This window comes from Anser brachyrhynchus (genome assembly GCF_964034855.1).
Source record: "Anser brachyrhynchus genome assembly, chromosome: 1".
NCBI classification, from domain to species: Eukaryota; Metazoa; Chordata; class Aves; order Anseriformes; family Anatidae; genus Anser; species Anser brachyrhynchus.
The window spans coordinates 128,072,205-128,086,355 of NC_137694.1; the positions used below are offsets into that span (position 1 = coordinate 128,072,205).

Consider the following 14,151-nt stretch of genomic DNA (forward strand, 5'->3'; position numbering starts at 1 on the left):
CAGGTCTTTCCCCAGCTCCAAAAGACCTGTGCGGAAGTTTGGCATGAATTTTGTCCTTTCCTTCTATGAACCCCCTACAGCATTTTGTCCTGCTCAACAACCACTTTGCCAGAAATGCTCCCAGGTCTGCTCGTGCTCTTCTCTTTTGGGACACAGCTAGACACAAATGGAGAGGATTAGATCAAGCCCAACGGGTACCATATTGGAGAGGAATGTTCTGGGACTGGGGAGGCTCTGAGGACAGCAAGGAAGCTACTGACTCAGCCTGATGTCTCTATTTCAATAAATCTGGCATTGAAGACTCATAACTATGAATAATGGCATTTGGATGGTATTTTATTTCACGTACTGAGATGTAAAGTGACAACTTAACTTCCCTTTATGCAAATAGATGCAGCTGTTTTATAGTCGTTATGCTGGAACTGGACACTAGAACTGCACTAAATGTTAAATATTTGCTAAATCAGTTTTCCAGCAAGTGCTGATGATTTTTTGATGATTTTTCTGTTCCAGTGCCATGTACTGTTTCTTTTAAGCAGACAGAAAACAGATCCAGAATATTTCAAGGACAAAAGCAATCTGTTGTCTGATATAAAACAGCTACATTTGTTTACTAAATTTCATTTTGATACGTACTCAAGCAAAACCAATTTAAGCTAAGGTAACCTTTAAAGAAGAGAAATGAGCAAAGTACAAATCTTTGAAAGAACCATAATTTTATCACTATGGCAGAAGGTCAGGGCACGGAGAAACCTCTTCAGCAAGTAAAGCTGGAAAATGATCTGCAACAACCACAGCAGAAAATAAGTTCTCCTTAACCAGAAAGGACTTTTCTGTATCCCCAGTTACCACCTAGAAAGTCACGTGCCTCGGCAGAATTCTTTTTGAATGGAAATTCATTCGTTCCTAAATTGAATGCATCTCTCTACACGTACTGCCAAATTTCTTGTTTACAGGGACACATCCAGACTGGAAGATGGGAAACCAAAAATATTTTAAAAGTTTGATTTTATTTTTTCACAAATATTTATTAAGGACATGTTTCACTTGTAATTGACTTTCTATAACTACAAAATAACTTTCAGAAACTGGTGTCAGAGACTTTTCCTGGTCTGAACCTGTCCTAAAATAGAAAGATATTGAACTGCATAGAAGCAGTCATCTTTCAAAATTAAATATATGTGACCTGTAATTACTCTTCCTTGTCTATAGTAGCACATAAACCTGCTCAGACAATCACTCTTGCACATAGAGGCATTCTCATGCACCTCAACAAGCAGACCCACTGTTAATCTTAGATTTTAGCAGAAAATGAGAAAAAAAAAAAAAAAGATAATGAATGGCTTCTCAGTATATTCATTTCTGTTCAAGGTGTGTTGGTCAGCTGATTTACAATTGCTTTTAATACTTGCCATATGCACACTGCTGCATCTGCGTACTATAGCATTGAACCACTTCCACTAAGGTGCACTTAATTAGCAATTCCTGTGAAAAATCAGTCATCAGTTTAAGACAACAGCAACACCCATACTGCTCCCCAGGGTAAGAAAAGTTATCACAAAAAGCAGTAGTTTTCAGATATTTTTTTTTTTAAACTATTGCAAAATCAGGACACAGCAGGGAAAAACAAGGCAACCCAAAGGCTGAGCTTACCCTACACAGTGACAAGACAGCATTACTGTGAACTACTTGTTGGCTGTCTTTAGCAGTATAGCCTTTTTTCTCTATGCCCTCTTCTTTGTCTGTATGTATTTCTAACACCTTTACTTTCTATTCCTTGCTTTCACGTGTAAGAGGTTCCCCTGATGCAGTACCTACCTAGGATACTCTGTTCCCCAAAAGAAAGGCTTTTGCAGTTCTCCTGCTGGGAATCCTGTAATAGCAAAAAATGACAATCGTGAGATCCCTAGATAAATATAGCTGAATTACAAAGTAAGTCACTAGGCCCAACAGTCACCTTTTTTGTTTAGTTTCAGAAGATTTTGCTAGGCAAGCTTTCCCTCAGGTGGTACTTTCAGAATATGACAGAGAGGATCTTTGAGAAGAAGTGGAGATCTCTCTCTTTCAGGACCCCAATGAAAACCAGATGCTGCATTGCAAGAACTTGATTTTCTTCCATGGCTATATGTGCATATATGTGTGTTTGTGCATTTGTTCCCATGAATAAACAGCTAGCATTTCTCATGATAAAGAAAAAAACTACTTGATTGCTCTCGGATGCACTGGCAGATCAACATTGAACATATAGGCAAAAACCGACAAGAATTATGAAATTGTTGGTTTAGTGAAGCTTCAGTACAGCAAGAGACATACGAAAGTGATATAATGTAAACCTAATTGTAGTCTGTGAAATCAAAGGTAAAGGAACATACTTAGGCACTTCAGTAAGGAGCTGTAGACAGTAAAGAGCTGTAGAGCCAGTCTAGCTACAGGAATTACCTGGCTGCTGGTAAACTAACCAGCAGCCAAAACACACTAACAGTGTAGGCACTCCAGTGAATGGCAATCTACTGATGTTACACAAAGAAGCCAAAATAGTTTCTTCATCAAAGTCACGTGTCTATTTCTAATTCCTGGATGACATTTCACTGCCGTGATTCTGAAGACAATGGAGCAGGCCATGTTAGCAGTGTAACAACCCAAATAGTTGCTAAACAGACACCTATACCAAAAGTTTTCAAATGCTGGTGAAAACTGTAGTTCGTCTGGGTCCAAACGCAGAGTTTGGTGACTCACATGAAGAATTCCTATTTACAAAACATGGGCTTACATCTGCTTTGAATGTTACCCCACATGGACTTCTCCTTGTCAGTGAGGAAATGGTTTCCTCTGATGATTCACTTGCTTTCCCGGGAATCTCTGCTTCACCTTACAAGGCTCTCTGCAAGAAATCACCTGGCCACTCAGATCAAAACAAACAAAAAATGCATTCACTTGATTTTGACCATCTTCAATTTTTCACTGATAAATAGGACATAGATTTTCCAATAAATTTTCGGGCAAAATTTTTCCTTTCCTTCCAAAGTCATTAAATACAATATCCTGAGGGTAATTCACATCAGATGATGTAGCAAGTGTTATGTCCTCCTGACTGCTTTTTTTCACTGTTCTATCCTGGCTGTCTTGAATACCTATTTGCAATTAGTTTAACAAAAAAAGTATGGATTGCAAACTTATTTTCTGAGTACTTTTTTCTCCTACTTCTGCAGATGCTGTTTTGTCCTTTCAAGCTTGTTATCAATTGCTTTCCCAGTGCTACAAAACACAATTGTACCAATGTCAAGGACAAAGTTTTCCTGATCTAATTCTATTTGCCTCCCAGCACACACAGAAAAGTATTGAGTGTTTATGGTTTGTGTTTTTAAACATCTCACAGTAATGGTACACTGATGCATCCTGTTGAAAATTGTTTGCTAGTACACTAAGTTCTTCCTAAAAAAAAGTCTGATAAGTTTACAGAGGAACAAATCCATCCATTAGCGCCTGGTCCAAAATATACAGAGGCCAACAAAATTATCCCTGGGCTGGACTGTGGCACATTGATGTAAGTAAATGGCACTCCCCCATTCCACATTAGAGCATGCAATGTTCCAGCAGGTTGGTTCACATGACACCTGAACCTTCAGTGTCCTGTTCACATGCATTTTGTGACTGCTATATGTTGTAATCAACTTTGTGTGCTAAGCACCATAAGGTACTAAGAGTTGGAAATCTACCCTGAACTACATTGCATGCTTCCTTCCAAGTTCAAAACTTCAGAAAAGACTTTTGGACATGCCAAAGATATCATTTAATAAAATAAATGTTAGGGTCGACTAACCCTGAATGATCCTTTCCCCCAGCAGCAGATGAGAGGAACTGTGGACAGAATGAAGAAATCATGTCTAGTGGTCACACAACCCTGGCACACAGCCATGTAGCTGCTAGCACACCGAGATGCTATCAAGATCTTGTAAGCAGAAGAAATTACTTTGCTTATGTGTGCGCTTCTATAGTGAATTTGCACTTGTCTGTGCTCCAGTAGAGGTATACATGCATTTTTTTCAGTAAACTAGATGCAAAGATTCACTCAGGTTCACCCATCTAAGTAATATAATCTAAAGTTGCCTTCATGTGACAGTGCTGAAACAGTCAGGTGTGAGTTAAGCCATGAGATAAAGTTACCACTCGTTATGTGAAAGAATGGGAAGAAGCTCCAACCATGAGTCAATTCAACAGGTTGAAAATTATTTTACTCTAAGTCAGGATCCATTTTAGATAAGACATGCCAAATAATGGAGCTTGTTTAAAGAGTGATTTCTGCTTGTGCTGTGTGAAACACCTTTGTAGTTCAAATGCACCAAAGCAAGCTTAGGAAGTATTTTCAGGCCAAAGTGAGTCACTGATCTAAGACCCATTTATGGAAAACTCATGGAACCCAATAGGGTGTTTTTGTTCAATAAAATTATTATCTAGTTTTAAAAGTGATTCCTGAGCAGCTAATAAAGTGGAGGTGTCCTATCCTCCAGAGATTAGTGATACTAAATGATGAAGGGTGCTTGCCCAGTATTGCAACAGTACTAGGATACAAGGAACAGCTTTGGAGCTGGCAACACAGGGCATCCCTCTAGAAACAATGTCTCCCTAAGGCAAGTGTCAAAAAGATTGTCCTTGGAGGAAACAAGGAAAACAATGTCCTAGACCTAGAATCTTCTCGAAATTATAACATGAGATAGATCACCTGACAGTTTCTTATTCTGTGCTGTTTTGAATCCCCTGAGTTAGGCAATTCCCTTCTGAAGCCTGTTTCTTGCTTGCTTGCTTGGCATATTGCACCTAAAAGAATTAATGACAAAACTCAGAGAGCTCATAGTAGGCTGCAGAAGCAATAAATACTAATAAGATTATTTATATGCCACTGGAGTTCAAGCGAGAAAAGCACTGATCTGGAGAAGTAAGTCAGGCAGACTTCAGTTTCACATCTTAAAGAATGGATACAGGCAATAAGTAGGTACTTACAGCTAGCACTTCACCACAAATTTAGCCTTTAGTGCATCTTTACATTCTTCCTCCCTCTACATGGTCCAAGAAGAGGGATATAGGCTGAAAACCTCTCTGTCAGTTATGTGTACAGTTTACCGCTAGTGCTGGCTTGGAACCATACTCATCAGCAGCACACAGAAAGAAAACTGTGCTCTCTTATTACAGACCCCCAGACAAATCCCTTTGCCATAGGTATGACCTGGACTTGCTGAATCTGCCTGGCCTACTTTCTTATGTCCTACCTACTTTTGTAGCAACATTGCAAGACTGCAACATCATTCTGAGATGGACACTGGTGTAAGATGACATGAGAGCACTGGAGATTTGTGGACATCTGAGTTCAAGCTATCAGAGAACAGCATTAGTACTGTACATCCAAGCATTTTAGAGAAGGCAAGATGTATGAGCTGGGTCATCCTCCAGATGGACTTTGTGCCACTGATCACAACCCTTTAAAGCCCAGCAGCTATGATCACAGCCTTCTGAGTCCAGCAGTTCCACCAGTTTTCAGTCTGCTTATGAATGTCTGCTTATGTAGTCTTTACTTCATTAATTTGTCTTTGAGAATATTGTAGGAGACAGTGTGGAAAGTCTTGCTCAAGTCAAGATAAATCACATGCACAGCTCTCCCCTCATCCCCAAGATGATGATAGAAGGTTATTGGGTTAGTGAAGGAAATGGTTTCCTGGATCTCTACTTTAAACCCCATCACATACACAGGGACTGAAGTGAGGCTAGCCAGCCTGTAGCTCCCTGACTCTTGTGCTTTTTGAAGACAGGAGTGACATTTGCTTTCTTCCAGTCCTCAGCAACCTCCCCACAACCTTTCAAAAATAAATAGGAGTGGCCTTGAAATGGCATCAGCCATCTCCTTCAGCTAACAAGTTTGCCTTATCAGATCATGGACTTGTGTCTGTCCAGTTCTGTTTATATATTTCACAATCTGCTCATCCTCCAATGAGGATAAGACTGTTTGCTCTAGACTTTCCCTTTGATCTCAAGGGCCTGGGATTTCTGAAAGTCTGTTTTACCAGTAAAGACTAAAGCAAAGAAGGCATTGAGTACCTCAGTCTTCATAGTGTCATTTGTCACCAGGTCCCCTGAGACATTCAGCAGTGTGTCCACATTTTCCCTAGACTTTCTGTTGATGCTAATACACCTGCAGAAACCTTTCTGACAGCCCTTCACATCCTGCACCAGGTTCATCTCCAGGTAGTCTTTGACTTTCCTGACCCCTACGCCCACACTCTTGGACAGTGACTTTTTGCTGAACTTTCCATCTTACTGCTCTGGAACACAGGAGCATTTCAACCAGTGATGCACATCTGGCTTACTTTAAATATTTCACTCTGAATTTATGCTGATCTTGAAGCTCTGACAGCACTCTTCACCTGCAGAGAACTACTTTTAACTTAATTGAAAGCATCCAGCTTCATTTTATCCATTGCATCAATTTTAAGCCTCTTTCCCCAGCAAGATGCTATGAAATTTGTTGGAGTGTATTTCAAGTTTGAAACACATTTTTTTTCTTTTTTTTTTTTTGCTTTTTTTCCCTCTCTCTCTCTCTTTTTTTTCTTTTCTCTTTTTAGTTTTACAGTGGCTTTACTGCAATTAATGAATCAATTTACCAGCTGATACCATGTTATTATACACATTTTGCAGATGAACACCCTGAAACTCAGGGGAATAAAGCTACTTTTCCAGAGAGACACAAACAATGACATTTCATCTAATAGTTCACTGTAACTATGTAAACTAATAATGGATGAAGTAAACAAAAAACAGGTGAGATGCCTGAACATGTCATAAGGAAACTTGGAGTTCAAATCTCAATATGAATTCTAATTCCGTAGTTCATTTACATTGCATGATATTTTTAACTAAGACAAGATCTAGTAAAGCCTCATTCAAAGTCAGTGCATTTACAATTTCCAATAATTAGCTGGTTTGTTTAAAGCAACTTCTGACAGGCTAGTGAATCCACCACATAAATAGCAGATGTGGGAGACATCTGTGCTAAGCTGTGTGACTTACAGGGTACTCTGCTGATTGTCGTACTGGCTGTTTACAGATGTCTTTAAAAAATGCAACCTGTTTTCAAGTGTCATTGAACCAATTCATATTTAGAATTTTAAATGGATAAGACATAAGCAGAAGACTAATTTCTGGTCAGTAAGCAAAGGATTTTGAATTCATGTAAGAAATTAAACTTGAAAACTATGAGGATGTTGTTTAGTTATCTAAAAGCTGCGTGAAGGGCAGGATACATTTCTTTAAAATGGCTCTATAGACTTTAAGTTGTTTGGATAACTGAATCTCTTCCCAGTGCCATTTGAGGTGCCTTTGCACGTCCTGCCTGGGACATGAAGTGCCACTCCCAATGGAATGAGTTCTCCTGTCTCCAGGGTCTCAGATCTGCAAGATATGACGATGTACTAGATGCTGCAAAGAATCCCAGACAGCTTTGATCTACCTATATGAAGGCAATTAGGATCACTCTGTCGTAACATTGACCTGAACCCTACACCTTATTTCAAGTTCTATCCTGCAGACAATAAGGATGGAAAATATAAATTGTGTGAGGCACAGTAACTGTTTCAGACTGTGCACGAATACAAAGCTTAACTTTCTGAGTCGTAGTGAATACATTAATTAACAGATAAAGAGAAATTATGGTCTTAAAGCAGAGGACTCAGCAACTTTTGGTTCAATTCTTGGCTCAGTTTCCATTTCACCTTACAAAAGAGGGTCTTTGCTGCTCATGAAACAGAGAGAACCTCAGTGGGGCACACTGAGGAGAAATGCATGATGGTTTGTGACAAGCTAATGAATAAGTGTGCTGAGGGATTAAGAAACATGTTTTTACAATAAATTTTAAGCTTTATTTTCTGAAGACAACAACTCTCTAGATTCCCCAGATAAAAAGAAAAGCACACGGAAAAAATCCTCCTATTTTAAACATTTATACATAAGAATTTTAGGAAGAAGAAATAGAAAAATGTGTGTAAGGATCATGTATCATCTCACCTATAACTGTAAGTAAATAAAAGAGAATACTGTCCATTAGTAAATAGGAAAAAATGAAAACGAGTGCTCACTTAAGAACACTTAAAGCTTACTTAATAACAGGGCTCAGAAAGTATTCAGTCCAAATCTGTTATGTTCATTAACCTCCTGGAAACTAATGGAGCACTTGAAACTACTTCATCAATAACCTTCCAATTAGTCCAGTTCTTAAGGGAAGAGAAAGTGCTGCTACGAGGAGTCCCCTGGTCCTTCCCCAGCCACGGCACCATGTGCTGTTTGCCAGTGCTTGCCTGGCTCCTGGTGAGATAAGAGTTCTCCTTTGCAACTCACAGCATCAGCCAGCTGCCAGCATCAATATCTGCATGCCACTTTCTATAAAGATGATACTTGCTGCCTAATATAAGCTCTCATCTGTAGTTTTCTCTATGGATGCTAATTTGAACATAATTTTAAAATTCTATTTTAGATTATATCTTCTTCCTGTAGCATGTAATGAAGCTGCTCTCAAAAGAGGCCTCTTGACTTTCTAGAGAACTGCAGTACAAGCAAAAATGACTTAGAAGAAGCATAGGTATAAACTTACAGAGATAACATCAACAGGAGTTAATTATCCAATACATCTATTCAAGCTCATACCTCATTGAGTGTGTTGCTTATATTTGCCTTAGTTCACTGTAAATCCACTTTTCATTACTGTTCACAACCCACAGATGTTACTTTTTTGACATATTCTAGAGGCAAATATATTGACACTTGGAAAGAAAATTAAACACACCAAATGTCTAATGAGCAGTTCCCTTCTACCCTTCACACATTCAAGGGCCAATATTTTAGTGTTGTAATGAAATAAAACCTTTTCTTGAAGAGAATTATGCTAGCATACTTTGTTCATCACTTGTATCTATTTTCATCACGTACTTGTTGGCTGCTCTAGAGCTCATTAAAATAAAGTCTCTTTTGGAAAGTGTTTTTGTATTCCAGTGATCATAATTTAAAAAGATGGTATTCATGCTGCTTAGGTTATATGAAGTGTGCTTAGACACATATGTAGCATCTAAAGACAATTATATGTACCTGTTATCCTTGTTAAGTACCTATAATTGAACAGAAATTGACTAGCAAATACTAAGAAAAATCCAATTAGAATTTAAAAGTGATTAATAACCATTGTAAAGATGCATGGTTGTTAATCTAAGATGCTTTGAAGCATGGAAAAAAAAAGAAAAAACAGGAAATAAATAAATCTCAAGTATAGAGATCATCAGGAGCAAACTTTAATAAGATAAATTTTATATACCATAATTAATAAATTTGCTTTTTGCAGCACATCTTACCTTGATACTTACTTCTTTTTTGGAAAAATTAACAGAATTGTTGTCCATTTGAGCAATTGATAATTTACTAATGAAAATTAAATGAAGTAATAGCAGCCATAAAGGATGTTTGCACTGAAGCAGAGCAGAATTCATTACAATATATGCACATTGAAGTTTTGCTTTATTCTCCCAAATCCAGCCATTTTTTTAATCATCTAGTTTCTATTGTCTATTAATTTTCACTTTTAGTGAAGAAAAGTCTTTTCTTGCAAGCAATTCAGTAGTCAAGATGCCACTAAAAACAGTAACGAATTTCCCTTATATGAAGATTGCATGGACTTGCATGGAGATTCTAGCAATTTCTTGTTTAACACTTAAGTGAGCAATACAGACTACAGTGACAGGAGAATTTATAGACCTTTCACTGGGAGAATGCCAGAGACTTCCCTGTGCTATGGGTGCAGAAAGAAAAGGCATCTTCCTAAAGTTAAGAAGTGATCAAGGACCACCATGTTCCCCTCCACTTCTGCAGGTACCTGATGACAACTCCTTTTCAGAGTCCACAGATCAAGGCACAGATGATGCCTTTTCTCTAAATTGTTTCATGAAACCTTCAGTGACTAATCGAGTTTGGAGTTGCTGTGGTTAAGCTGATAATATCACACAGTACATTTCTGTTTCCAAATTGAGTGTTCTTAATTTTTAGAATCAACTTTAAAACCAAGTCTTTTCCCGCTAATGTAGCAGCTGCTTTCCAGAAAGAATTTGCTTTACGCATTTTAGAATTCAGTTTTCTCAAATACTCCTTCTTAGTAAATGCATTTACCAAGAGAATAAATAGATGGGCCTTGAACACACTAAATTCTAGTTTGTGTACTGAAGAGCAAGAACACTCAAGAAGATAAAGAGCCGACCTAACCCATTCTCCTCTCTGTAGCAGTGACCTGTAGATATCAGTGGAAAGAGCATTGGGCATCTATCTGTGAGGTAGTTCTTCCATTAATACAACTTTTGACCTTCCAGCAATCAGTAGATGAGGGACATGTCCTCTTGAAACAGAGTTTATCCTCCTGGATCAAAAACTATGCCTTTGTTCAAGACAGAACACCCTCTTTTTCTGATCATCTGCTAACAGAGTGACCAGCACAGATCCTTTGGTAACACACCCCTCCAACTATTCTGAAAACAATGAATTTGTTCCTATCTCCTTTTCTCATCTCTGATTAGTCATTAATTTCTGAAAGGATATTCTTTCCTGTCTCCTGACAAATTCCAATTAATAGTATTGGGAAAGAACTTCATGAAAAGTGTTCCACGGAAATAAACGTAACATATCAAGTTCACTTACATGCTGAATTACAAAAAAAAAAAAAAAAAAAAAAAACCTATTAGACTAAGGAAGCGTGATTTTTTTTTTTCTAAAAGAGAGCAAAGAACAAGTCACTTTGACTCTTCCCCATTACTTCACATATTTACTCATTCTTGTCTTTGTTATGGTCAGTTTTCTTCACATAGGTGCTAGAATACTGCATATAATTATATCCCTCTGGATTCTCTTCGAGAAAAAAAGATTTGACATTTGCCATACCCATTCTTCCCATGCCATGGATGGTGCAAGTGATAACATACCAAGGCTGGTTGGTTGGCAACTTCTAAGTTCCTTTGGAATATCTGAGTGAATATTATCTGGTGCTTATATTTGTTCCAATACACTTTATGAATTTCTTCTAAAGCATCTTCTATTAACACTATGTTTGAGACACTTCTTGGGACTTAATTTCCATAAGAAAAAGCTTGAGGATAAGAACCTTCCAAACTCTTCCAATACAGAGAATTGTATTATTTTTATGTCTTAAAGACTGTCCTTTTTCAGTGTATTTGGAAAAAAAAAAAAAGTTTTATTATTAGTTCTTATATTCTTAGAAAGTTGCTCCTCCAATCCGTGTGGGTTTGTTATATCACAACTTTACATTTAACCTTCTAGAGCTCATGCTCATTTTTATTCTCAAATTACGTTCTTATTTGTAGAATTTTGACATTCTGTTTTGTAGAACTTTTTTTCTGTTGTTTAACTACACCTTTGAAAAGGACACAGGTTTTGTAGCACATCCCCAGCCCCTGCAGAACTTGCTGTGATTACTACTGAAAACATAGCTATAGAGCAGTAAGGCAATAATTCCTGTGTGTGAGATTTGCCCAGAGATACAGCCCACAGCAGGAGTATGCTTGGGATTGCAAAGTTTGGTCTAACATGGTACAGTTCGTTCCCAGCAGCATTACTGGGAACTCAGTAGCAATATGACAAATATTTATCAGCAGCTTCAGACCTGAGCACGTTCCCTGCACATGTCACAGGGGCCACATTCCCTGCAAAGCACATTGATGGAAGTCAGCAATGGAAGATCATTTTGTGCTGTGCCTTTCATCAAGCCTCTTCTCCTTTTGCACATCATTTTGAGTGTGAGGTTACATGTGTAACTCTCTCACTCACAGGTAGAACAGGATTTTGTTCAGAAAGAACCACCTAAACCCTTTTGCTCTTAGGAGCTTGCTTGTCTTAAAAGGACAGTGAGCAGCACTATCCAAATTTCTAGGTCAAATGCCAGCAATACAAGACGGTCAGCAGTTGAGATACAAAACACAACCGCCCCTATACCCATGACGGATAGGTTACATTTGCCAGCCCTCTGCTTCGTGACACTTAGACACAGTGAGAGCACAATTCAGCTTCAGTAGCTCCAGCCTCTCCATTGCAGCTTTCTCTAATGTGCCCTGGTGGAGAGGCTAGGAGAGCTGAATGCAGCTGGAACTTGAAAAGACCCAATATTAAAGAAGATGTAACAGCAACAGCTCTCATTTTGCACTGACTAAGCTTCCTCTCTGTCCACACAATACATCTGAAAGAGCAGCGGGGGCCTGTGCTCAGTTTAGTGGGAAAACCAGATGTCGTTTTTCAGATGTACTTTAGAGCTCTGATCAACCTGGTGAAACCTGCCTCAAGCATACACTCCAATGATCAACAAAAATGTGGCTGCTTAATGATGGCAGATTTCTAATTAAAGTGGAGCAGTCTAGCTCTAGAACTAATTTTAGTCAAAAGACCCACCTAATTATCATACTTGCTTTACAAATGAGCTCACTTAGATACAAAAGAATTTAGATTTGGTGGCAAGAAATTATTTACAGAAATAGGCAAGAGCAGATACCAGCAGACCCAGATCGCCTGTCCTCTGCTGTAACCTCTTCAGTGAGAAACATTCATTCTGGGCCTTTCAAAAATTGTTTTTCTATTCGATCAAAAGGGATTCAGGAGAAAGCGGGGGAGTCACTCAGTGATTTTTGACAAGCCTGTCTCTGGGGACCCAGATCACAGAGGTTGCAGCACTCAGCCTTCCAGGCCCTGGCGGCATAAAACTGGAATGGCTGATTTAACTTGCAAAGCTAATAGCAATGAAGAGAAGTGTCAGGGCAAAGATAACACTATTATCCACAGAAATACTGGTATAGACTTTTAAAACCAGTTAGAAATTTTGCATGCAAAGTCCCATTAAGGCAATTGGAGCAAACATCCAAACCCATACGTATCTTTGGAAAATCTCAACAATTTTACCAAACCAGGATTTATACTCACTAGAAACAACAAGGAACTAAAATTAGTGCAAGACAGGTGGCACTCTACATACAAGAAAATTTCATCATACTATACAGGCAAGAGTTTTAAGTTACCTACAGATACCGCTTCTTGTCCTTGTAAGGTATTGAACAAATCTGCCGGACACCATTTTTATTTTATTTTTTATGTCACAATTTCCTATAACCATGGTTTTTGCTACATATCTATTAATACTAGCAAACTGAATTGCTGTCACTTAAAGTGTTAGTGCATATTTATGGGGGTATATGTGCACATGTTTTTGCTACAGCAAACAGAAAATAGAAACAGTAGTATAAACTTTAGTAAAAGTGATTTAAGCTAACATTTTTGTTCATATTTTCAATGGACAGACTACACACAAGCAGTTACTGCAACTCAGTTTACTCAGGGTAATTCACTAAGCAACAGTAATTCAGATTTGTTGGAGCCCTTGCTTTTCCAGAACTATCCTCTAACTAAAATGCCTCACAGATAAATTATGTTTAAGTTATGTTTGCAGTTCTGATTTTCTTCTCCCCAATATACAGTCACACACACACAAACTGTACAGATATTTTCTGAAGCTTAATGTAACATTTGCCAAACAGACATTTTAAAAACAGGCTCAGAAGTCAGATACTCACTGATTTGATTGGTAGATGCACTATAAAAAGCATTGACAGTAGTTGGGCTGGTAAACCACCTGTAGTAAGAGCAAAAGCAATCATCTGTCAGTACACTAAAACAACTTTATGAATAGAATAAGCAAAGATTAAAAGTTCACTCAGTGGAAAGAAAAATGTAAAAGACCGAGGATACATTAAATTATTTCTCCAGTTCAGCTCACAGTTTCTGGAACATCGAAGTCTATTGTTTAATGGCTTTACTTTAAGTGCACTTACTCAATGATTGTTCAACAAGAGTGATTGTTAAATTTCCTATTACCTAATCTGTTGTATTTCTAAGTGACATTAGTGCTTGTGAGGTCTTCCAAGCTGACAAACTGAAGTCCTGACTACACCCAACAGAGGTGCAACACTGATAGCAGCTGTGACAACTCTATAAGATTTTATTATACCTGTCTTTCAACCATGTGCAGAGAAACTCCCTCTTGAAACTAGAGAGCATTTTGAAATGACTGAAGTGGCTTCA

At 38.1% G+C, this 14,151-nt stretch overlaps 1 protein-coding gene across 2 annotated transcripts in view; it reads right to left on the bottom strand.

Moving 5' to 3' along the window:
- The window catches only part of PHEX (phosphate regulating endopeptidase X-linked), a 102,539-nt gene that overhangs the window by 14,935 nt on the left and 73,453 nt on the right, over positions 1–14,151 (bottom strand). For both annotated transcript variants that reach the window (XM_080556250.1, XM_080556249.1), the window contains 2 exons: positions 13,644–13,702; positions 1,819–1,873 (listed from right to left, as the gene is read on the bottom strand). In XM_080556250.1, the coding sequence (XP_080412376.1) occupies positions 1,819–1,873; positions 13,644–13,702 (114 nt within the window). The remainder of the gene's footprint in view (positions 1–1,818; positions 1,874–13,643; positions 13,703–14,151) is intronic.